At 39.4% G+C, this 23,272-nt stretch overlaps 1 protein-coding gene across 5 annotated transcripts in view; it reads right to left on the bottom strand.

The window, feature by feature from the left end:
* ZNF318 (zinc finger protein 318) overlaps nucleotides 1–23,272 on the bottom strand; it is a 42,759-nt gene that overhangs the window by 1,839 nt on the left and 17,648 nt on the right. For 2 of the 5 annotated variants that reach the window (XM_070514909.1, XM_044776713.2), the window contains exons 7-10: nucleotides 19,529–19,732; nucleotides 18,972–19,071; nucleotides 17,976–18,094; nucleotides 13,235–17,676 (exon numbers count right to left, since the gene is read on the bottom strand). In XM_070514909.1, the coding sequence (XP_070371010.1) occupies nucleotides 14,329–17,676; nucleotides 17,976–18,094; nucleotides 18,972–19,071; nucleotides 19,529–19,732 (3,771 nt within the window). In that variant the 3' untranslated portion in view covers nucleotides 13,235–14,328. Of the gene's footprint in view, nucleotides 1–8,819; nucleotides 9,025–13,234; nucleotides 17,677–17,975; nucleotides 18,095–18,971; nucleotides 19,072–19,528; nucleotides 19,733–23,272 lie in introns of those variants that run through there. The other 3 variants (XR_011504965.1, XR_011504966.1, XM_070514910.1) reach the window with 2 other exon arrangements.

Below are 23,272 nucleotides of genomic sequence, written 5' to 3'. Positions count from 1 at the left end.
AAACAGCCAATAAGCACATGAAAAGATGCTCAACATCATTAGTCATTAAAAAGAAATGCAAATCAAAATCATAAGGAGATATCACTTCACACTTACTAGGATAGCTATAATAAAAAAATGAAAAACAGAGGGTAAGTGTTGGAAAATATGTGGAGAAAATGAAACCCTCACACTTCTGTAGGAATGTAAAGTGGTGCAGCTTCTGTGGAAAACAGTTTGATAGTTTCTCAAAAAGTTAAACACAGAGTGATGTCACAGAAATGTCAGAGCAGAGAGCTCCAAAAATGAGACCCTCCACTGAAGCTATCATTAAGCTGGTGAAAACTGATAGACTCAACTTTTTCAGAACTCTGGAATCTAATAAAAAACTTACAGTGGAGTCCAACCAGTGGTGTGTCTAATGAAAAAAGAAGCTGCTAAATTTCAGTAACAAAGAGTTGTGGTTTTTTCCCCCATTCCCCAGCTTGGTGGTGGCCATGGGGACAGTCGCCCATATTCCTGGTGTGGCTTGATAGTGCCAGGGGAAGGCAATATGCACACTGTTCTCAAAAGATTGTGGCTGTGAATTTTTCCCTATCTGGTAGTTCCCTGAGGGACCCATGCTGAGGCTGACTTTTGTTTTGCCCCCCTCAGGCTGGAGCAGTTTTCCACGTAGCATCTATTGAAAGCATTTAAAGACATGGACTGCCAGAGGCTGCTTGGAAGGCAGTGGGGACAGCGAATGGAATAAGCAGTAGACAGATCAAAAAGCCTGGAAAGGAAGAGACTGAGGAGGAAGCTACATGGGGAAATAAGGACTCTGAAGGGCTAACATATGATAGGGAGATCCAGTCTTCCATGTTCATGCCCAGGAAAAGAGGCATGTTCAGAAAAGACCTGAGAGGACCCTATGCTAGCATTTTTGGCTGGTCTTTGGGCTCCACGCCACCAGGAGGTGAAGGCTAAGGCAGAGTTTTAGACAAATCGGCTTAGTACTGAAGTAGTGCCCAAGCTCAGGGCCAATCTGCCAAGACCAGGAGAGGTATTTGTTTGTTTGTCTGTTTTCCACTCTACGCATTTAAGGAAATCTCTGTCACATAACTGACTGACTGCTGAGATTATGGAACAGAGATTTCAGTGACCACACACAAGAAATACAGTCTTAGCAAAAATAGTTTGGAAGAGCAATAAACAAATGGATGACTATAGCCTTCAATAATCAACAACAACAAACCCTGGGAGGATGATCTGATTCCCAGATTGATACATTATAATATTCAAAATGTCCAGTTTCAAACAACAAAAAAAAATCACAAGGTGTAAAAAGAATAAATAAAGTATGGTTCATTCATAGAAAAAATAAGTTTATAGAAGCCATCACCAAGGAAGCCCAGATACTGGACTTACTAGACAAATATTACAAATCAACTGTCTTAAAATATGCTCAAGGAGCTAAACAAAACAATGCACAAAAAACTAGTGGAAACCAGGAAAATGAACAAATAAAGAATATCAATAAAGAGATATAAATTATAAAAAGAACCAAATAAAAAATTCTAGAGCTGAAGGTTACAGTAGCTGAATGAAAAACTTACTATAGGGGTTCAATAGGAGATTCAGGCTAGCAGAAGAAACAATGAGTAAACTTGAAGATAGAACTATTGAAATTATTCTGTTTGAGTATCAGAAAGAAAAAAGAATGAAGAAAAATGAACAGAGCCTAAGGGACCCATACAACACCACCAAGCAGACCAACATATGCATTATGGAAGTTCCAGAAGCAGGAAAGAGAAAGAGGCAGAAAGAATATTTGAAGAAATAAATAATGGCTAAAAACTCCCCAAATTCAATGAAATACATAGATCTACACATACAAGAAGTACAACAAACTGCAAGCAGGCCAAACTCAAAGAGATCCACATCAAGACACATTATAATCATACTGTCAAAAGACAAAGACAGAGAGAGAATCTTGAAAGCAGCACAAGAGAAGCAACTCATCATGTACAAAGGATTATTATTCAATAATATTCTTCAATAAGAATAGCAGCTGATTTCTCATCAAAAGCCATGGAGGCCAGAAGGCAATGGGGTGGCAATTTAAAGTGCTAAAAGAGAAAACTCAATCAAGAATTCTATATCCAACAAAATTATTCTTCAAAACAAAGGGGGAAATTAAGACCTTCCCAGAGAAACAAAGGCTGAGGAAGTTCATTGCTAGTAGACCTCCCCTACAAGAAATGGTAAGGAGAGTCCTTTAGGCTGAAATGAAAGGACACTAGACAAGAACTCAAAGCTATACAAAGAAATAAAGAAATCTGGTAAAGGTAACCACACAGGTAAATATAAAAGCCAGTATTATGTATATTTGGTTTGTAACTCCTCTTTTTGTTTCCTATATGATTTAAAAGACAAATGCATAAAACAATAAATATACGTTAATTAGCACACAATGTATAAAGATGTAATTTGTGACAAAAACGACATAAGGAGGGGGATGAAGCTATATAAGAGCAGAATTTTTGTATACCATCAAAGCTAAGTTGGTATCAATTCAAACTAGATTGTTATAAATTTAGAATGTTAATTATAATCCATATAGTAACCACTAAGGAAATAAATAAAAATATAGAGAGAAAAGGAAATGAGGACAGAATCAAAATGGTACATTGGAAAAAATTTAACCAAACAAAAGAAGACAATATTGGAGGAGCTGAGGAACAAAAAAGAAATAAGACAAGACATAAGAAAGCAAATAACAAAATGCCAGAAGCCCTTTCTTACCAGTAATCACTTTAAATGTAAATTGATTAAACTCCCCACTAAAAGAATCTGGCAGAATACATTTTTAAAAAAGACATGATCCAACTATATGTTGTCTACAAGAAACTCATTTTAGATCCAGACACACATAAGTTGAAAGTGAAAGGATGGAAAAAGATATTCCAAGCGAATAGTAACCAAAAGAGAGTTGAGGGGGCTATGCTAACATCAGACAAAATAGACTTTAAATAAAAAATTGTTACAAGGGACAAAGAACTCATTATATACTGATAAAAGGGTCAACTCATTAAGAAGATATACCAACTATAAACATATACATACCAAACAGAAGCTCAAAATATATGAAGCAAACACTGACGGAACTGAAGGGAAAAATAGACAGTTCTACAATAATAGTTGGAGATTCCAATACACCACTTCAATAATGAACAGAACATCTAGACACAAGTTCAATAAGGAAATAGAAGACTTGAACAACACAAAACTAACCAGACCTAACAGACATTCACAGAATACATCATCCACAAACAGCAGAATACACATTCTTCTCAAGTGCACATAAAACATTTTCCAGGATAGATCATAGGCCACAAAACAAATCTCAATACATTTAAAAAGAGTGAAATCATACAAAGTATCTTCCCCAACCACAATGGAATGAAGCTAAATTAATAACACAAGGAAAACTGGAAAATTCACAAAATGTGGAAATTAAACAACAGATTCTTAAGTAATCAATGGGTCAAAGAAGAACTCACAATACAAATTATAAAATACTTTGAGATGAATGAAAATAAAAACACAACATATCAAAATTTATGGGACACAGTGAAAACAGTGGCAAGAGGGAAATTATAGCTGTAAACATTTTTAAAAAGAAGATCTCAAACGAACAACCTAAGTTTACATCTCAAGGAACTAGGAAAAACAGAGCCAACTAAATCAAAAGATTGTAGGAGGAAGGAAATAATAAAGTTAGATAAATGAGACAGGGAGTAGAAAAACAATAGAGAATCAATGCAACCAAGAGTTGGTACTTTTAAAAGACTGACAAAACTGGCAAAACTTTAGCTAAATTGGCTCAGAAAAAAAGAGAGAAGATGCAAATAACTAAAATCAGAAATGAAACTGGGACATCACTACTGACCTTACAGGGGAAAAAAGATCATAAGATAATACTACAAATAATTGTATGCCAACAAATTAAATAATCTAGATAAAATGGAAAAATTCCTAGAAACATATAAATTGCCAAAACAGACTCAAGAAGAAATAAAGAATCTGAACAGACCTATAATAAGTAAAGAGATTGAATCAGTAATCAAAAACTTCTCAACAAAGAAAAGTCTAGGACCAGATGGCTTCTCCGGTGAATTCTACCAAATATTTAAATAATTAACACCAGTCTTATTCAAACTCTTCCAAAAGACAGAAGATGAGGGAACACTTCCTAACTCATCTATGCAGCCTGAGACCAAAGCCAGACAAAGACACCACAAGAAAAGAAAACTACGAATCAACATCCCTAATGAATATAGATGCAAGAGTCTTCAACAAAATAGTAGCAGACCAAATCCAACAGCATTTTAAAAGGATGATATACTATGAGTAGGGAGGATTTATCCCATGAATGTAAGGGTGGTAAAACATAAGAAAATCAATTAATGTAATACACAACATTAACAGAATGAAAGAAAAAACCCACACATGATCATCTCAACATAGAAAAAGTATTTGACAAAATCCAACACCCTTTCATGATAAAAACTCTCAGGACACTAGGAATAGAAGGGAACTCCTTCAATATGATTAAGGGCATTTACGAAAATCCTACAGCTAACATCATAATGGTAAAAGACTGAAAGTTTTCTCCCTAAGATCAGGAACAAGACAAGGATGCCACTTTCACCACTGCTTTTCACCAGCGTACTGGAAGTTCTAGCTAGAACAATTAGGCAACAAAAAGAAATAAAAGGTATCCAAATTGGAAAGGAAGAAGTAAATTATCTCTATTCTCAGATGTCGTGATCCTGTGTATTTAAAAATTCCCAAAGAATTCACAAAAAACCATTAGAACAAATTAACAAATTCAACAAAGTTGCAGGGCATAAGATCAACACATAAGTCAGTTGTACTTTGAATAAAGCACCTGCAATGAATAATCCTAAAGAAAATTAAGAAAAAATTCCATTTACAATAGCAAACAAAAGAATAAAATATAAAGAAATAACTTTAAGCAAGGAGGTGAAAGACGTGCAAAAACTACAAAATACTGCTGAAAGATACTAAAGAAGACCCAAATAAAGGGGAAGGCATCCAATGTTCATGACTGGAAGACTTAATATTGTTAAAATGGCAATACTATCCAAAGTATCTACAGATTCAATGCAATCCCTATCAAAACTCCAATGACTCTTTTTGCCAAAATGGAAAGGCCAATCTTCAAATTCATATGAGACTGCAAGGGGGCCCAAATGGCAAAACAATCTTGAAAAAGAAGAACAAAGTTGGAAGACTCACACTTCTCAATTTCAAAACTTATTACAAAGCTACAGTTATCAAAACAGAGTGGTACTGGCATAAGGACAGACATATAAGCCAAAGGAATAGAATTGAGAGTTCAGAAATAAACTCATCCATCTACAGCCAACTGATTTCCAACAAGGGTGCCAAGACCATTCAATGGGGAAAAAAGTCTTGAACAAATGATGCTGGAACAACTGGATATTCACATGCAAAAGAATGCAGTTGGACCCCTACCTCACACTAGATACAAAAAGGAACCAAAAATGGATCAACAACCTAAATCTAAGAGCTAAAACTATAAAACTCTTAGAAGAAAACACAGGGGTAAATCTTCATGACCTTGATTTTGGCAATGGATTCTTAGATATTACACCAAAACCACGAGTAATAAAAGAAAGAAATAGATAAAATGGACTTCATCAAAATTAAAATCTTTTGCGCATCAAAGGACATTATCAAGAAAGTGAAAAGACAACCTACAGAATGGGAGAAAATATTTGTAAACCATACATCTGACAAAGGTCTAGGATCCAGAATATATAAAGAATCTCTACAATTGTATAGCAAAAAGACAACCCAATTAAAAAATGGGCAAACAATCTGACTAGACATTTCTCCAAAGAAGATATATAAATCATCAATGAGCACACAAAATGATGCTCAACATCACTGGTCATCATACCTTACAGGGAAATATAAGTCAAAACCACAATGAACTACTAGGATGGCTATAATATATTTTAAAAAGGAAATTAACATATGTTATGGATATAGAGAAATTGGAGCCATTCACTGTTGGAAGGGATGTAAAATTATTTGGGTACTATGGAAAACAGTTTGGCAGTTCCTCAAAAAGTTGAACATAGAATAACCATATAACCCAGCAATTCCACTTCTAGCTATAAATGTAAAAAAACTGAAAACACGTACTTAAACTAATACTTATGCATGACTGTTCAAAGCAGCATTATTCACAAAAACAGCCAAAAGGTGGAAACAACCCAAATGTCCATCAACGAATGAATGAATAAACAAATTGTGGTACACACACACAATGGAATATTATTCAGCCATAAAAAGTAATGAAATACTGCTACATGCTATAACATGGATGAACCTGAAAACCATTACGCTAAGTGAAAAAAACCAAACAGAAAAGGACACATATTATATGACTCCATTTATATGAAATATCCAGAATACTTAAATCCACAGAGAGGGAAAGCACATGGGTGACTGCCAGGGGCTGTGGGGAGGTAGGAATGAGAACTGACTGCTTAATGGACACAGGGTTTTATTTTGGGGTGATGAAAATTTTTTGGAACTAGACAGAGGTAATGGTTGCACAACATTGTAATGTACTAAATGCTACTGAATTGTTCACTTTAAAGTGGTTAATTTTATGTTATGTGAATTTTACCTCCTTAAAAAAAGACTAAAATCTGAGATAGCAGTCAAAATAGTGGTTACATTTTGGGAAAGTAGTGACTGGAAGAGTACATGAGATGGGTTTCAGGGGTGTCGGTCATGTTTTGATTTGGGTGTTGGTTACCCAGGTGTGTTCACTTTGTGAAAAGTGTTGAGCTTAACATTTGTGATGTGTCCTTTGGTTTTTTTTATATGCACCTTATACTTTAATACAAGATTTTACTTTAAAAAAAGTTAGAATTACCATATGACCTAGTATATACCCAAGAGAATTGAAAAACATCTGTCCACACAAATACTTATACACAAATGTTAACAGAAGTATTATTCACAATAGCTAAAAAGGGGAAAATAACCCAAATGTCCATCAACTAATGGATAAACAAAATGTGTTTATCCATACAATGGAATATTATTCAACTATAAAATACAATGAAGTACTGATACACGGTACAACATAGATGAACCTTGAAAACATTAAGTGAAAGAAGCCAGACACAACAGACCACATATTCTATGACTCCATTTATATGAATTGTCCTGAATAGGTAAATGGAGACAGAAAGCAGACTGGTGACTGCCAATGGCTTTGGGGTAGGGAATAACTGGGAGTGTCTGCTAACGGGTATGTGGTTTTTTAGAGAGATGATGGAAATGTTCTGGAATTAGTTAGTGGTGATGGCTGCATGACCTTGAAGATATTAAAAACCACTGGATTGTACACTTTAAAATGGTGAATGCTATGTGAAATTTAATGTTATATGAATATTTCAATAAAAAAGGAGATCTTAAATATTTTATCATTCATAAAATATGTGAACTCTAGCATATCAAATAAAAGAAGTCCAAAGGGAAAAACTTATTCTAAAAAATCTTCCCTTTCCCCCTGCTCATCCCCCAGATAAGCACATCTCAGAGGTGGACCTCAGACACCACTGAAGAATGGAGGTCTAAGCAGCAAACGGGGGGCTGGTAGGTAGGTGAGTCGCAGTTAGGAATGAAAGTTGTGACCAACACTCTTAATTGTCCCCAAGCAGAGGAATGTGGTAGCTGATGAGAAACAGATCTTGGGCTGCAGCAAGGGAGAGAAAGTGGTGGTGACAAAGTGTTGGCAGCCCTGGCACCAAGCTGCTTTCCACTGCTTCATCAACAGGGTCATGCCTTAGGAATGAGTAGTCCTTAACTGACAGACGCTCAGCAGCAAGAGGCCCTGAGATACTTCTTACCCCTTACTTCTTATTCTATTGGTGCCTTTGGTGGAATATTATGCAGTTCTTTATATTTGTAGTGTTATGAGTAGTCCCAAAAGTTACCCAAACTATAGATTTATTTGGGCAGTAAATTAGACCTCTAGGACTCTAAAAGTGCCTGGATTATAAATCAGGAACAAAACTAGGCTAATAGTTTTAAGGGTAAATCTTGGGCTGGGGTAGCCCTGATTTAAATAAATCTCAGAGTTTAAAGGACTTGTTAAGGCCAGCTAAATTTAATTTGGTTCTGATTCTCATCCTTACTGTGTTTCTGAGCCCACAGGCCCAAAGTATAAAAGGGAGTAAAAGAAGCACCTATTGGCATTTTAGATGGACAGAGAATAAAGTGTTTCCTTGAGATTTTGAAATGATGCTTCCCTGCTTCTGTGTACCAGATGTTTCAGTGTGTGTAAGAGAGGCAGTAAGACTGAATAGAAGCTGGTAGACAGCTATCCTGAAGTCTGAAATCCCAGGATTTTTCAAACACCCCCTTTTGTGATTGTTTCCCCTTCCTTGAGCCTCCTTTGTCTATTCATATCCCTCTCCTCTAAGGACGTACCCAGTTTTTACCTTGATTCTTGTGTGGACCAGTAAGGAAGGCTGAAATCAAGATACGAGATGTTATACTTGTGGATGTTCTACATTTGGGCCCAGGGCCCAGCAAAGAAGAGAAGATCTGAACTTCAGTTTTAACATAAGTATCGTGGCACAAAATGAGAAATGGAACTTAGGAGATAATTTGAGATGAGGAGTAGCAAGCTTAAAATAGATACCTTCTATGCCTATCCTCATCTTGTTCCTCCTCTACTGGTACAAATATACTGATATACCTAACATATTTGCTCACCCAACTCACCATTTCCTGGCAGGTAAAATGACAGGGCCTTCTCTACAACCCATTTCTGCCCCAGCAGCCATACCCACCTTCTGGAACTCAGACCCTAGAGGTGACTGTCTAATGGCCCCTGGCCTCTGTGGCTTCTATCCTGCCTCCCTGGGGCAGAGATGTCTTCTGTAGTTCTTCCTTCTGGAAATCTGAAGACTTCTGAAACCACTCCTGAAAATAAAGGAAGATGGGTGGGTGAGAGTCAGTAATGTCATCATAATCGTCCTTATAAAGGTCAGCTATAGGAGGGCTGGATAGAACTTTAGCAGGGGCAGAGCATCAGAGAGAAGATGAAAGAAGATAATAGCTCAATATGGTTGATTTTCTCTCTTGGCTATCTTTCTCTACATCCTCTACCATTATGTAACTCTGCCTCTATTTTCACCCTGCTCATTCACTTTCCTTAAACATGCTCATTTCCCTTATTTTCTAAAAAATTCCTCTCTTGCCTGATCCTCCACAAATGGAAGGAACAAAAGCCTACAAAGCTTTCAATCAATACATCTAGGTATGAGTTATCTTCTTTTTGCATACAACAAAGACTTTGCGATATCTTTTGTATACCTGCATTACAGTAAGCTTTGTGAAAATAGGTATCTTGACTTATATAACTTAATGTCCAAATGCTTGTACAGCATGAATGGAAATGCATTATCAGCTCAACAGAAGTAGGGCCAAGAGAAAGGGAAGAGGAAGAAAAGAACGGTATTCTTCAAGAATCTCTATTCTCGAAGAATGTATGTTGCCCAGCTTTGAATGGGAGAAGAGGAATTTAGGGAGTCTTGACGGAAAGCCGCAGGAAAAGTATGATTTGTAATGATGGAAACTGATGAGAAGAGTCAAGACAGGGATGCACTGAGTGGGAGAGAGACATCTTTAGAAAAACCACTATTTCTTAATACACAAAAGTATACAGAAGGGAAAAAAACCACCTGGTCTATAACTCTACAGCACCAGATAACCCTTACTAACATAAAAATTAAACACTTTCTATATTTGTGTGTATATATTTTTTATATGTATATAAAATATATTTTATATGTATATAAATATTTATATTTTATATAAAATGCATTTTCATGGTCAGAATGTTAGAACAAAAAAAATACAAAATAAAAAGTGAAAGCATCCCTCCTCCCTCTTTCAAAGGCAACCTTTTTTGGTTAAGTTTTTTGTTTCCTTCCAGGCAGCTTGATTTAGTTTTGATGAGGTGACAAGATGCTGAGCCACGAAGGGTTGAATTACTCCCTTCAGTCAAATTAGAGGAATCTGGGGGTTGACTGACTTGAACATGCCTATGAAATCTGGCTGGAAGGAGAAAGGGAGCCATCTGAAAATCAGTCCCCAAAGCCTTTTATTGCTACCTTTAAGGTCAATTTACCCCCCTTCCCAACCTCAGTTTTTCTCCTAGGAGCTTTGAGGGCAGTGTGGCCCCTCCTGGCCTGGCACCACTATTCCAGAATGCTGTTGAAATAAGTGGCCACTGGCAGCCTTGATATGGACTCACTGCCGTAGATAGCGCTTTGTATACAAAGATCCAGGACAGAAGCAAGAAAACAATGGCTTCTGGAGTGCTAAGCATCCAGCAAATACAATCAGCAATTTACAGCTTTTACCCACTTATAAATTGATAAGTATTAACAATCAGTTAATAAAAAATAGCTACTATTACCACATTGATTCTTTTAACGAATTTTTATTGAGCACTCTAGGTGCCAGGCAACTGTGCACTGTGAATACAATGATGAAAAAACAGTAAGTAAAGACAGACTTCCTGCTTTGGAGAGTTTATAATCTAGTTCTGGGGGAGGGAGGCATATATTAATCAAAGAAACATAAAAATGTAAAATTACAACCACACTAAGTGCTATACAACGAAAATGCACATGATCCTTTGAAAGTGTATAAGGGTTGAGGGCAAATCAGGTTGGTAGTGAATTTTTTTAAGGGTAGAAGATTTTCATTATAAATTCAACTGCATGGCTTACCAATGAATATTGTTATTGTATACATAATTTTTTGTTAAAAATCACATAAACATTATTGAAAAATTAAAGTCTAAAAAAAGAAGAAATGTGCTCACAATCCCAAACTATTTTCACTTGTCCATGTTCTCACAAAACTGTTAATAAATGAAGACCTTGCTTAGGTTTTACTCCTGGGCTTCGCAGGTAAACTTCATTAAGGTGAGACCCAAGGTTTAGGAGTGTGTATTTTTTAGAAAATTCCACCTCATTTACTTCCGTTATAGGCCGTCTCCTCTCAGAATCTGCATCTACCCTTTTTTTGGTAATACACTTAATATCCCTATTGGATGCTTATATACCGTATGTCCAAACCACACCCCCCTCCCCAATTCTTCCTCATTCTCTGGACCTGGCAGTCTGATAAATGGACATATGTTCTGGCATGCTTTGCTACCAAAACATTAGCTAACCTTTGACATTTTGACTTTTCTAGAGAGATGGAGTGGCATAGGGTAAAGTGGGAATACTTAGCAGAAAAGTTATTAAGAATACTGTGCCCTGAAGCTAGCTGTGAACAGGAGAAAGATGACTTATAAAACAATAGGCCTCCATTCACAAAGCCAAGAGGAATTTTTAGGGGGTTATTTACACAACTTAGGTAAAATTAGGTGTTTGCCCAAATTTAAACCTAAATGCTGATCATTTGTTCTTACAGTTGAGGGAGTCCAATAAAAGCTGTTTCTGATGTTGGCAAAAATTTAAAACAGAGTTATGACATGTAAACCATATGTAAAGATTAGGGCCTATTCTTTTCATGTGCCTTTGTCTCCTAGGGTGACAATTTATTCAGTACTATTACAGTACTGAATAAAAAGAAAGAGGCCCTACCTTTAGGTGCTAGCGACTACGTTAGAGTCCTACCCTTCCTTTCACATGGATTTTCTGAATGGTCTTCAAAGCTAGATCCCACTGATCAAAGAGGAAAGCAGCAACACTTCCTGCCCAGACTACATCCTAAAAGCTCTCCCTCGACTGGTTCAAGACAAATATGAAGAATGCTGTTGTTTCAACTCTTAGAAGCGGGCATTGTTCTAGAAAAAGCCTGAGATTGTCAGATGCCTTTGCTATAAAGCCTGAAGTTATCAAGAGAGTACAAGAGGAGCTGCTCCAGCCCCAGCTACATGAATTAGTTCTGCCCTTCCTTGATTGTGCCTCTCATCCCTTTGCTACCATTCTCAAGCAGCCCCCTCCTAACCTAAAGAATAAGATTCTCATTCTCTCTGAGATGGGATGAGGTTAGGAGTGGGATCTGGATAGGATTAGCCCCTCCCAACTCTTTGCTAAACCCACCCATCTCTCCCCAAAGGGAGGTGGAACTAAGTGAACAGGCCTGAAAATCAGTAACAACTGGCATTTTAAACCCTTATGTTCTATGAATTCCTGTAGATAGGCTCCTAGAATGGGGAGGGAAGTCTTCTGGAAAAACAAATATATCTCTGAAGTTCACCTGGGTTTACATTCTTCTAAAGGGCATCTTCTGAGTCAGTCTATGGTTTCCAGGCCAGAAAAGTGCATTGAATTCAGGCTTCAGCTGAAAAAGCAGGCCTAGGAAGACTACTCAGGATGGCTTGACCCTGTATGCATTTGATGCTGCGATGGAGATATTGATCCTCATCTTAAGGAAAAAAAAAATCCCTGTGGCACAGTGAGGTGAAGTAACTTGTCCAAAATCACAAGGCAAATAACTAGGGAACATTCAAGGACCAAACTCTTCCAAATCTATGCCCTTTGCACAACGTGATGGAGAAGAGAGGCCAGGAAACGTCTAAGTAGTCATTAGCCAAGGCTCTAGAAAAACTAAATAGCCTCCCCAAATTCAACATAGGGATTCTGCTGCTTGCACACAAGGAAACAGGCAAAAAGAATTCTTAGGGGAAAAAATCAGCAACTTTGCATTATTTTTGAGGAGTGGGTAGAAGAACAAGACTCTGAAGCCTCTATTGAGGCAGGTTATAAATGGCTGACATCAGCGATGTTGAGAGGAAACTGGAACAGAGATTAGAAAACCTGAGGACCAAGCTCCCTGATCCCTAAGAGCGAACTCGGCAAGCACATGAGTGCTCGTGGGGGAACTCAGTTCCCAGAGGGGCATAGGGAGAGCCAACATAAGGGTAATAAAAAGCTTCACAATAGGGAGATGCCAAAACCAGACCACTGTCTGCCAACTCACTGCCTATCCAGGCAGCACTGGGGCACAGACTATATAACCTAACAATCTGACATGAAAGAAGCCCTGACAAGTGAGGAACAGTTGGGAGGGGGGATAGACAATAGGGCAGTAGGGGTTCACTATTCTAGTTTTCCTGTGGAGTTCAAATGTGTATGGTTTCAAAACAAAAATCCAGAAAGAAACATGAGATTAATGCATTTATTCCAAGTAATTAACACATTAAAAATAAAGTTAAACTTGTCCAAGCCAACTCATTCTTTAATCTTTTGAACAAAATGTACAACCCAAAACATCACACTATAGTGGAAATAACTTGGGAAAGGGAGAGGTAGAGGAAGGAATACATATGGGTTGAGGAACAGAGAATCAGTCCAATCCCAAAACAAGTTTCAGGTCGTCTACCTCTTCTAAACAGAAACAGCTGCTAAACAATTTAACACAAAGTGTTACTGGATCACAATACAATGAACAAAGGCCATTTTGAAAATAAAAGTGACCCAAAAAACATATCTGCTCCTGGCACTGAGCCATGAATAAGCCTTACCGATTTGTCGTCTTCCAAAAGTGAGCCTGCTACATTTTCTTCCATGTTTACTGAGGCCATTTCCAAACAGCTTTGTGGATTAGCAGAACCATCTCAAGCAAAGGCAACAGAATGAGGGAAGTATGGGGATTGACATGCCACGAGGAGGTAAACAGTAAACAAAAGAGCTACTCACGCTGCGTTTCAAACAATGTTAAGGCAGGCCCATCCAAATAGAAGCCTAAGAGACGAACAAGCCTTCCTTCATCAGTAGTTTTCCATTTCAGCAGGTTTTTTGGTGTCTCTCCCAGAGATCCAACAGCTGCCCAGGAAATTAGGTGGGAATACACACAGCAATTGGAGAAGTCAACTCTCCGTTTCCCTCCTCCCCCACATTCCAGAAATGGCAGAGTCAAAGCCAAAATACAATCAAAGCACACTATGTGGTGAGCCAGATAGACATCTGATTTTAATGACAAAGTAGGAGAAAATAAATTCGCAAAAAAAAAAAATTAACAGAAAATACTTTTTTACAGATATGTATAGAAGTTATGATTGATTTGTCTGGTATCTTAAGGAGAAAGAAAAAAAGGAAAGGAGGTAAATTTTTTAGCTTCCATGAACATTTACTGTAAGATGCTGACAGCATCTCTTGGTGTAGGTTCCAGACAAGATAGCCATTAGTCCTGGATCATCTGGGCACCTGATTTCTAGAAGCCAATCTGATTCATCCACAAGTAGCTCTGGATACATACTCAGTCTCGAACACTGGATCCTGTGTGGTCCTGGATAGCATCAACTGCAGCTTCCTGTGCAGATATTTCCTGAGGGACCACATTGCCTCCATTGACCTGCTCCCTTGTAGGGGACCCTGAAGCCAGAGATTTTACCAAATTCAGAGGGTTGTCAGTGTCCTCATCTACTTGAGGAATTACTACCTCTGTGGTGGATGCATTCGGTATTTCCAGCTGTAGTGGTCCCATCTCCAGGGAACTACACCCAGGAGGGTCACCTGGCTCAGGGAGAGGAGAACATAACTTTTCTTTTTGAACTCCTGATGTCCGTGTGACAAAATCAACAAGGTCTGGAAGGGAATGAGATGGCCCAAGGCCTGCAGGGTTAATTGTTTCCGATTCTGATCTGAGTGAATCTTGTTTCTCTAATGAAGTTTCTTCTACTTCCTCAGGCATCATTCCTCCTGCTAACAGGTCAAGGGCCTGGTGTGTTCCCTCTAGGGTCCCTAAACCAAGGTCAACATTTTCTATAGGAAGTCCACTTTTCAAAATGTTAGGAGTGACTCTCCCACTTCTGGGATTAGATGAGTTTTGTTCACCCTCTGCTCCAAAGTTAAGCACCAGGGTTTTGGGAGACTCTAATGGAAACTCAGAAAAGGATGTGACTGGTTCAAAGTCAGTGAGAGTGGAGGAATTACATCCTATAGGTGACAGAGAATTTTCTTCACATACTTTCTGAGACAGAGCAGTTGGGGATCTACGTGCTGGGTCTACCCGAGTATTGGAGAAGTCAATACCCATATCCCCTAGGGTCCCCAGGGCAGCCAGCTCTTCTACTTTTAAGTTGGTGACTTCAAAGTCTTCTAAGGCTTTGCTTTCTATCGTCACTGTTAATTCTGGATGGACATCTCTTGGCTCCAGGGCTTCTGCTTCTGTTTTCTCTGGGGTCTCACAGGTCTCTGGCTTCTTCTCGTTCTCATCCCAAATAGCCAGTTCACAGATCATTTTACCATGAAAGTCTTTTGATCTTTCTCTCTTGAGTTTGAGGCTTCTGTACCTAGAAGTTCTGGAAGCTGATTCTGGAGCTGAATTTTCTAGCCACTCTTCACTACCAGTTGAAACTCCTTGCTCCTGTGTACTATCTTTTAAACACATATCTGATCTGGCTGGGGACTGAAGAAGCAATTCGGAGGCAGAAACTTTCACAGGTGTATCTTGTGGGTTCTGGCATAAAGATGTAACTTCTGCTGGAAGTGAGCCTATTTTTGCCTTTGTGGACGAGAGAGCCGGTGCACTCAATTCGATCACTACTTTACTCTGAGTATCACTTCCTGTCATCAATTTCTTAGACTGTTCAGCCGTTTTGTCCGTCATTTGCAACTTGGGCTGTTCTACTTCTCCCTCCCACATGTATCTGCTCCCATGGTTGAAATTAGAATCCTCTCTGCTACTAGGCCCAACGTTGATACCTGTTCCCTCTCCTATCATCCTCTCAGAGAGCTGTGCTCCCCTTTCTTTTAGTTCAGTGTTTGTCTCTATGTCACTTTCTCCACAATCCTTAGATTGGTGGTACTCTTGGCTTTCTTCAACCTGGTCACCAGTTTCTATAACATGAGTTTCGACCAACTTCTGAGATTCCATGGTATGACAATGTATATCTGACAGCTGTGGGGCTGGCTCTACACCTGGTGGCTCTGGCTCTCTCCCTGGTGGCCCTGGCTCTCCCAGGTCAAGCTCAATTTTTCCTTCTGAAGACATATCCCTATTAGCATCGCTCTGGAAGGAGCTAGAAGTCCATACAGCCAAAGTGTCTGTCTTTGGGGTAACGGCTTCATAAGGCCTGCTTTGGCACAACCTTGTCAGAGGCTGTAGGAAGCCATAGCTGCTGCCTCTGCTTTTTGAGTCTATGTGTTCTACAACTGACCACTTCCCTAGAGACACCAGAGGTTTTGCAATGGGCTTTTCGGGGTTGCTGACTAAAGGAGCAGAGACCAAACTTCTATCTGGAGGCAACTCCTCTTGGGATGCACTGCTGTTCAAAGTAGAAGAGGTATCTGAACTTTCGACTCTAGAGAGGTTGCTATTTTCCCCGTTGGCCAATGGACCACCACTCAGCTTAGTCTCAGGGGCTCCCTTTCCACCACTACTGTAGAATATGTCATACAGGTCCTTAGCATTGGCTGTGGCTAAGCATGAATTTCGCTTTTCCAATTTTTTGGCTTGTTCACTGAACACGCTTGAGAGGGGAGGTGGTGGACGTACTAACACAGAGAAAAGGGTCTGGTCCCGGTCACTCTCACTCACCCCAGGAGCTGTCTCATCAGAAGGAATGGCAGCTGGCTGTGCTGAGGCCATGATGGCTACCGGCAACACTGGGTTCAAAATGTTAGGACCCAGGAAACCAGGGCTGAGAGCATGAGCAACAGTCAGGTTTGATTTCACTGGAGTCAAGATAGCATTTGCTTGACCAGGAGATGGGGCAGCTGGATGAGGAATAACTGGGGGTGGTGGAGGAGGTGGTGGAGGGGGTGGTGGAGGAGGGGGCAGCATTTGTTCAGGTATATGGGATGGCTCATTCTTTTCAGTCAGCACCATTTTTTCCTCTGGAGACCCTTTCAGAATCACCTCTTCCCCTCCAAATGCTTTGGAGATGATGTCGGGAGGCAAGAGGAGATCAGCTGAAGACTCTTTAACCACTGGCAGAGGCTTAGCAGTGGTTCCAGAGGACTTGATAGATAGAAAGGTGTTAAGAGGAGCTGGCTTGCTCACTGTGGCTGAACCTGACTTGCGGAGTACTGTGGATGGGATAGGCAGGTTGGGTCGGATCTTGGTCTGGGTTGAAGTTGTCACAACAGGCATCCATGGGCTAGTATGTGCAACCACAGTTTTCCCAGAGAGCTTGATTTTGATGGGCTTTGCCTTCCCAGCTTCAGCTCTGCCATCCTCTTTGTCCTTACTGCTTTCCACAATCTCTTCCTTGGGAATACTTGGGGCCACTGAACTTTTCTCCTCCTCTTTTTCTGGCTTCTTCCAGCTGAACTTCCCAAAAGAGGAAGATGCTGGTGATTCTTTCTTTACCTCTTCTTTTAATTGGAGCTTGATGCTAGCCTTCCTTTTATTTTCAGCCTTTTCAGGGGAGTTCCCACCCTCAGAGAGTTGGTCCTCTAATTCCTCAGAGGCCCTGTCATCCTCCTTTACTTCTTTCATAATCTTTGTCTTTTTTTCTTTCTTCTCTTCCTTTGGTTTCTCACTAAGTTTGCGCTTCAGCTCGCTCTGCCGTCGCCGTTCTGTCTCTAGGACCACAGCCAAGCCAGCCTGGCGGTCCAGATTCCGCCGCTCCTCATACAATGGGTTTTCAACCACATATTTCTGGGAAGAGAAAAGATAAAGGCTCAACAACTGATCAAAATACTATAAGAGAGAAAATCTTGGCCCTGCCACTGTTAGAATTCATGTAGTAGAAAGTCCTAGAAGAGTCATCTTCCTCAAGGATATATCCTTCCTCAAGGATGTTAGTCAGCATCTCTCACTAGGACTGAGGAGAACTTCCTAGTGATTATATGGAATTTGAAGTATTAATGACTTTTTCTGACTCTGAAGTTGCTCGACAAAGTCAAAAGGATTACTGTAGAAAGTGGGAAATTCCACAGGCTACTACTAAGACCAACCTTGTATTTCTCATTGTGCTGGTGACCCTTCACATGTTGCTCTCCAGAAATTGGATCCCCCAAAAATTCCTCACAGAGCTGGCAGTAATATCCAGTGATGGGAATCAGAAACTCAGAGCCTGGAAGAAGTAGAACAAAGTCAAGAAAGTAAGTCATTTCCACCCAGAATGACAGCAACCAAAGGAAATCCCACTTCCCTTTTGCAGTAAAATGGTTAATGGTTTAGAGGACCTTACCCACTTTCAAGACAGAAGTAACATTTAGATGAATCCCAATGGCGTAATCTTCCCAACTTAAAAGCTTGTACTTAGGACCTCTACGACTTCTACTTCTTGGGAACACTAACTGGTTGATTCAGGAGCTTCCTGTGCCAGACTAATTTTGGTTGCTGATTCTCCTCAAACTCCAACTAGCACTAAGCATCTCAGGAGATTTAAAAATTATACTCCCAAAGAGTTAGCCCAGTACCATTTGTATGAGGATCTCTCATGGTAGTAATTACTTGGGACTCTTATCTTCTACAGACCTAAAGCATGTAGCAGCATTGGCTACTTACAAAGTAAGAAACTGAGAAGGTTAAAAACAAACTTTCTGCTTCTCAACTTACCTCCTAATAACAACTATTCAAAAATATTTTGTAGTTCTGAGTTGAAAGGCAGTTAAATTACTGTACCTCTTTACTGTTTCTTTTTTTACCTGGATTTCAAATAAGTAAGATTTTGGTGCACAAGCCAGTGACAAAGAAAGTTGTATTTTAAAGTGGTATGTATATGTCTAACATCTGTTAGATTTTTGGCCATATGGGTAGAGATCATTCTTGTCTTGCAGATCTCTTTATTTCTTCAGGACCTAGTACACTGCTTTGCACACACAAGGCATTTTTACAGCTTTGTAAATGGGCAGTTATGTCTCACCCTATCCTGCACCTTAGTTCAGGGACACCTCTGTCTTGGCTGAATGTAAGGAAACCACAAAGGAGGCATGGAGGAAACCTACCTTTTGCAGGAACAGTTATCTTGTCAGTGCGCTTTAAAGCCTCTTGCTTGGCTTCACTCTGGGTCTTTGAAGCCCAAGGTCTGTTGTAGGGATCCAGTGTCTATTTGCAAGAGGCAGAGGTGCTCACACAACAGCACTAAAAACTCAATGACCCACTTTTATCTCTTTTTTCCCCCATACCTGGGGAAACCAGAAGCCCCCAGCTACCCACCCCCACCCACTCTGCCAACTGTTTAAAGGGAAATCACCTGTGGAAAAGGTAAACACATGTTAGAACAAGTACTAGCAATGGATAAAGCGAAACAAATAATCAGGTACTCAAGGAATCAAGAGGCAGAAGCCTCACTTACACTTGTCATGGTGTTTAGTTACACGCAGGTCCCCTGGACTGAGCCCTGGGGATGGTGTCTCCTTTGTTGGTATCTCTTGGCTCTTCAGATTGGGGCTCCTGCCCATATGAGAATGTTTCCTTTTCCAGCTTTGTAATGCAGACGTGGGTACAGAAGTTTGAGGGGAAAGAGGGCAAGAGTGAAAATAACAGAGGGCAGGATACCTACCTGTGTGTGTTTCTTATTGTGCATATGGGTGAAGAAGTCAAACATGGTCCCACAGATGGTGTTGCAGTCCTTGCACCAGTGATTGCCAGCATCATAATACTCATAGGCAGCAATGGGCTGATCAGATTGCTTAACAGCTGGCTGGGGGCTCTCGGCAGGCTTGGGGCTTTTAGTACGGGAATTCTCATTGTTTATCTTTGATTCCTAGAGGGGCAAAAACCTGCACTTAGAAGAAATTCAAGGCAGTCTAAATCTGTCTTCTCAGAAAAAGCAAGTAGCCTACTACAATAATAGAAATAGATCCACATGACCATACTTCCAGTGCGTAAAACTGCACAAACTGGGGAAAATCCCACGAGACATCTGTCTGCAAGGCTCAAACAGAACTAATTAGACTCCAGTGTTATTCCATCATGGAGAATAAATCATAATAGCAACATATTTACCCACAGTGTTATCCCATCACGGGGAATAAACCATAATAGCAATATATTTACTTATATATCCTAAGATAGCTAGAAGAATACTTAAGATTATGGAAATACTGGCTGCCTCTGGGGAGGAGAAGGAGAGAACAAGGATGGATAGGAGTCTTTTACTGTATATTGTATACTAATAGCTGTTGAATGTGTTACCTATGCAATTAAATATATTAGTTAAATTTAAAAATCATAATGATGGGGCTGGCCTGGTGGCGCGGCAGTTAAGTTCGCACGTTCTGCTTCAGCGGCCCAGGGTTCACTGGTTCGGATCCCAGGTGCGGACCTAGGCACCGCTTGTTGAGCCATGCTATGGCAGGTGTCTCACGTATGAAGTGGAGGAAGATGCACATGGATGTTAGCTCAGGGCCAGTCTTCCTCAGCAAAAAGAGGAGGATTGGTGGCAGATGTTAGCTCAGGGCTAATCTTCCTCAAAAAAAAAATCATAATGACAACTAGGGAGGAAAGAAAAACCAAAATGGAAAAGATAATTGACAGGTTAAGCAAATGCAGAGAACAGATGATAGCAAACTCACTTATCACAGACCCATCCTGCTATGTGTAAGTGGAGAGCAGAGCTGGTGTTACACAGAGGTGAAGGAGACAATCATCTATGCGGGACGACTTAAAGAAATCTAGGTAAAATATTTCTACCTACCTAAAATACCACCATTAGAATTTAACACCTTCGAGTTGACATGAATCCTTTAAAACATATCAACTCCCCAACATTAAGTTATCAATAATAAATATTTTAATATGAATTCACCTGTCAGCAAGCTGGGAACAAGGTATGCAGGAAATGAGAATTTTGGCTAATGTTGGGGAGTGAGGCACAGAAAAAAGATAATTTTGAAACACAGAGAGGGTAAGTATGAATGAGGTTTTACAGCAGACAAGATCAGGGAACTGGACACCTGGAATATTGGGTGGTGAGGAGAGGAAGATAGGATGGAGAAAGGGAAACAATTAGGACTTCAAAGCTAACCTTTCCCTGCTAGAGTCCTATTCAAGAGTCACTAAAGAGACTATATCCAGCAGTAAGGCATGGGCATGTGCATACACTGCTGGTGAGTATTGACTGGTATTTCTGGAAGATAATCTAAAAACACATATTACATACCTCAAAATTCTTTATAGACTTTGACTCAGCAATTCCACTCCTTGACATTTATCCCAAGGAAATTATCATGTCAAACCACAGGTGATTTGATTGTTTAAATAAATTTTGGTATCCACACAACAACAACAAAATAAGATGTTAAAAATTACATTATAGGGGCTGGCCCCATGGCCAAGTGGTTAAAGTTCTGCATGCTTCACTTTGGCAGCCTGGGGTTGGTGGGTTTGGATCCCGGGCGTGGACCTACTCCACTCATCAGCCATGCTGTGGAGGCATCCCACATACAAAGTGGAGGAAGACTGGTATAGATGTTAGCTCAGGGCTAATCTTCCTCAAGCAAAAAAAAGGAGAGGAAGATTGGCAATGGATGTTAGCTCAGGGCAAATCTTCCCCACCAAAAAAAAAAAAAAATATATATATATATATATATATATATATACACACACACACACTATAAAAGTATATTTATTGACATGGAAAGATGTTCATGATATACTGAGAAAAGTAACAAAATAGATTTGAATAATCAATAAAGATATGTAAATAGGCTTAGAATGTCAAATGTCACCTTATCCAAAAGACTTGCCCTAACCTATATCCCCTACCCTGTTTTCTTTTTTTAGGCACTTGTCATTACATAACCTGCACTTCACTGTCTATCTTCTCCTATTTCATAAGAATAAGGACTTATCTATATAGTTCCCTGCTGTACTTCCTACATTTAGAATGGTGCCTGGCACTTTCTTGGAGATCAATCTTTATTAAATGAATTAATGAACAGAAGAAGAGTATTTGGAATAATATACACCAAAGTATTAAGAATAGTTGTCTCTACGTGTATGGAATTGTGTGTATATTTATTTTTATGAAATGAATAGGAGGAGAAAGAAAACCTCAAACCAACTATGCATTTTAAAGAGAGGCAAAAAAAGAAGAAATACCAAGGACAGGCAGGAAAGAGAGGTTGCAGACACAACATTCCTTACTGCTGAAATGAAAACAGAATTGCAACATATCCATGTTAGCTTCAGAGAACATGAAGACTTGCTGAAATCAAGATGATGGATTATCATGGGGGTGGTGCATAAATGGAATGCCAAACAATATATAAAGTCAACTACAAAGGGCCAGAACCTTCAAGCTCTTCTTGCATCTAAGGCTCTGAACTCAATGACCCTGGTATAATAAAAGAATAGTCCTACCTGGTTGAGAAAGAGAACTCTCCCAGAAAGACATGGAAAAATTAGAGCTTGGTTGATAGAGAATACTATGTACTAGACATACTGGATGCCGTGGGAAAAACAAAGATAAATAAGTTATACTTGTCTATTCTCAAAAAGTTCTCACTTAGTGGAAGAGACGGCATGAGACAGACAATCTTAATCATGTTTTAAATAAGACAGAATGAAATAAATCTTATAAAGAAACAAAGTAACATATTATGGGAGTGCTAAAGAAGGGTTGACTAAATCTGGGTGGAATTCAGGAATTCTTTGTGCAAGAGGTGGTATTCAAGTTGGCCCTTAGTGGATGAGTAGGATTGGGAGAAAGATTATTCCAGGCTAAGAGGATTATTAGTGCAAAATTAGAAAAACAAAATAGCATACTGCATACATGGAACAGTACCAACATTATGAGGTGGTAGGAGTGTAAGCTGTAGTGTAATATTTCTTGAGCACTACTCACTGTGGGCCAGGCACTGAGCTATGTAGTGGGGACTATATTGAAGAATGAGACAGATATGGTCCCTGATCCCTTGAACCTTAAAATCTAGTTAGAGGAACATATGTAATTATATAATTATAACTGTCATAAATGCTAAGAAGGAAAATTATAAGGTATTATCAGAGTGTATATCAGGCAATTTAACGGTTTGGAAATAAGGAAGGAAGTCAGGGAAATAATTTAAGTTGTGATCTGAAGGATGAATATGAGTTAGTTAGAAGAAGGGATAAGGAAAGAATGGGTTTTGCATGATAATGAGAGGAAAGAGAAGATGCAAAGACATTAGAGGGGATGATACATTTGAGGAATGAAAAGGCCAGTAATGAAATTATAATATATAGTATAGAGGCATGAATGGAGGCTGAAGAGGTAGGCAAGGGAGTTTGGGGGATCACTGGCTGTATGTTGAGAAAGGAT

This window comes from Equus asinus, chromosome 8 (genome assembly GCF_041296235.1).
Source record: "Equus asinus isolate D_3611 breed Donkey chromosome 8, EquAss-T2T_v2, whole genome shotgun sequence".
NCBI classification, from domain to species: Eukaryota; Metazoa; Chordata; class Mammalia; order Perissodactyla; family Equidae; genus Equus; species Equus asinus.
The sequence above is the reverse complement of the archived record's forward strand: the minus strand, read 5'-3'. Positions and strand labels throughout refer to the sequence as shown.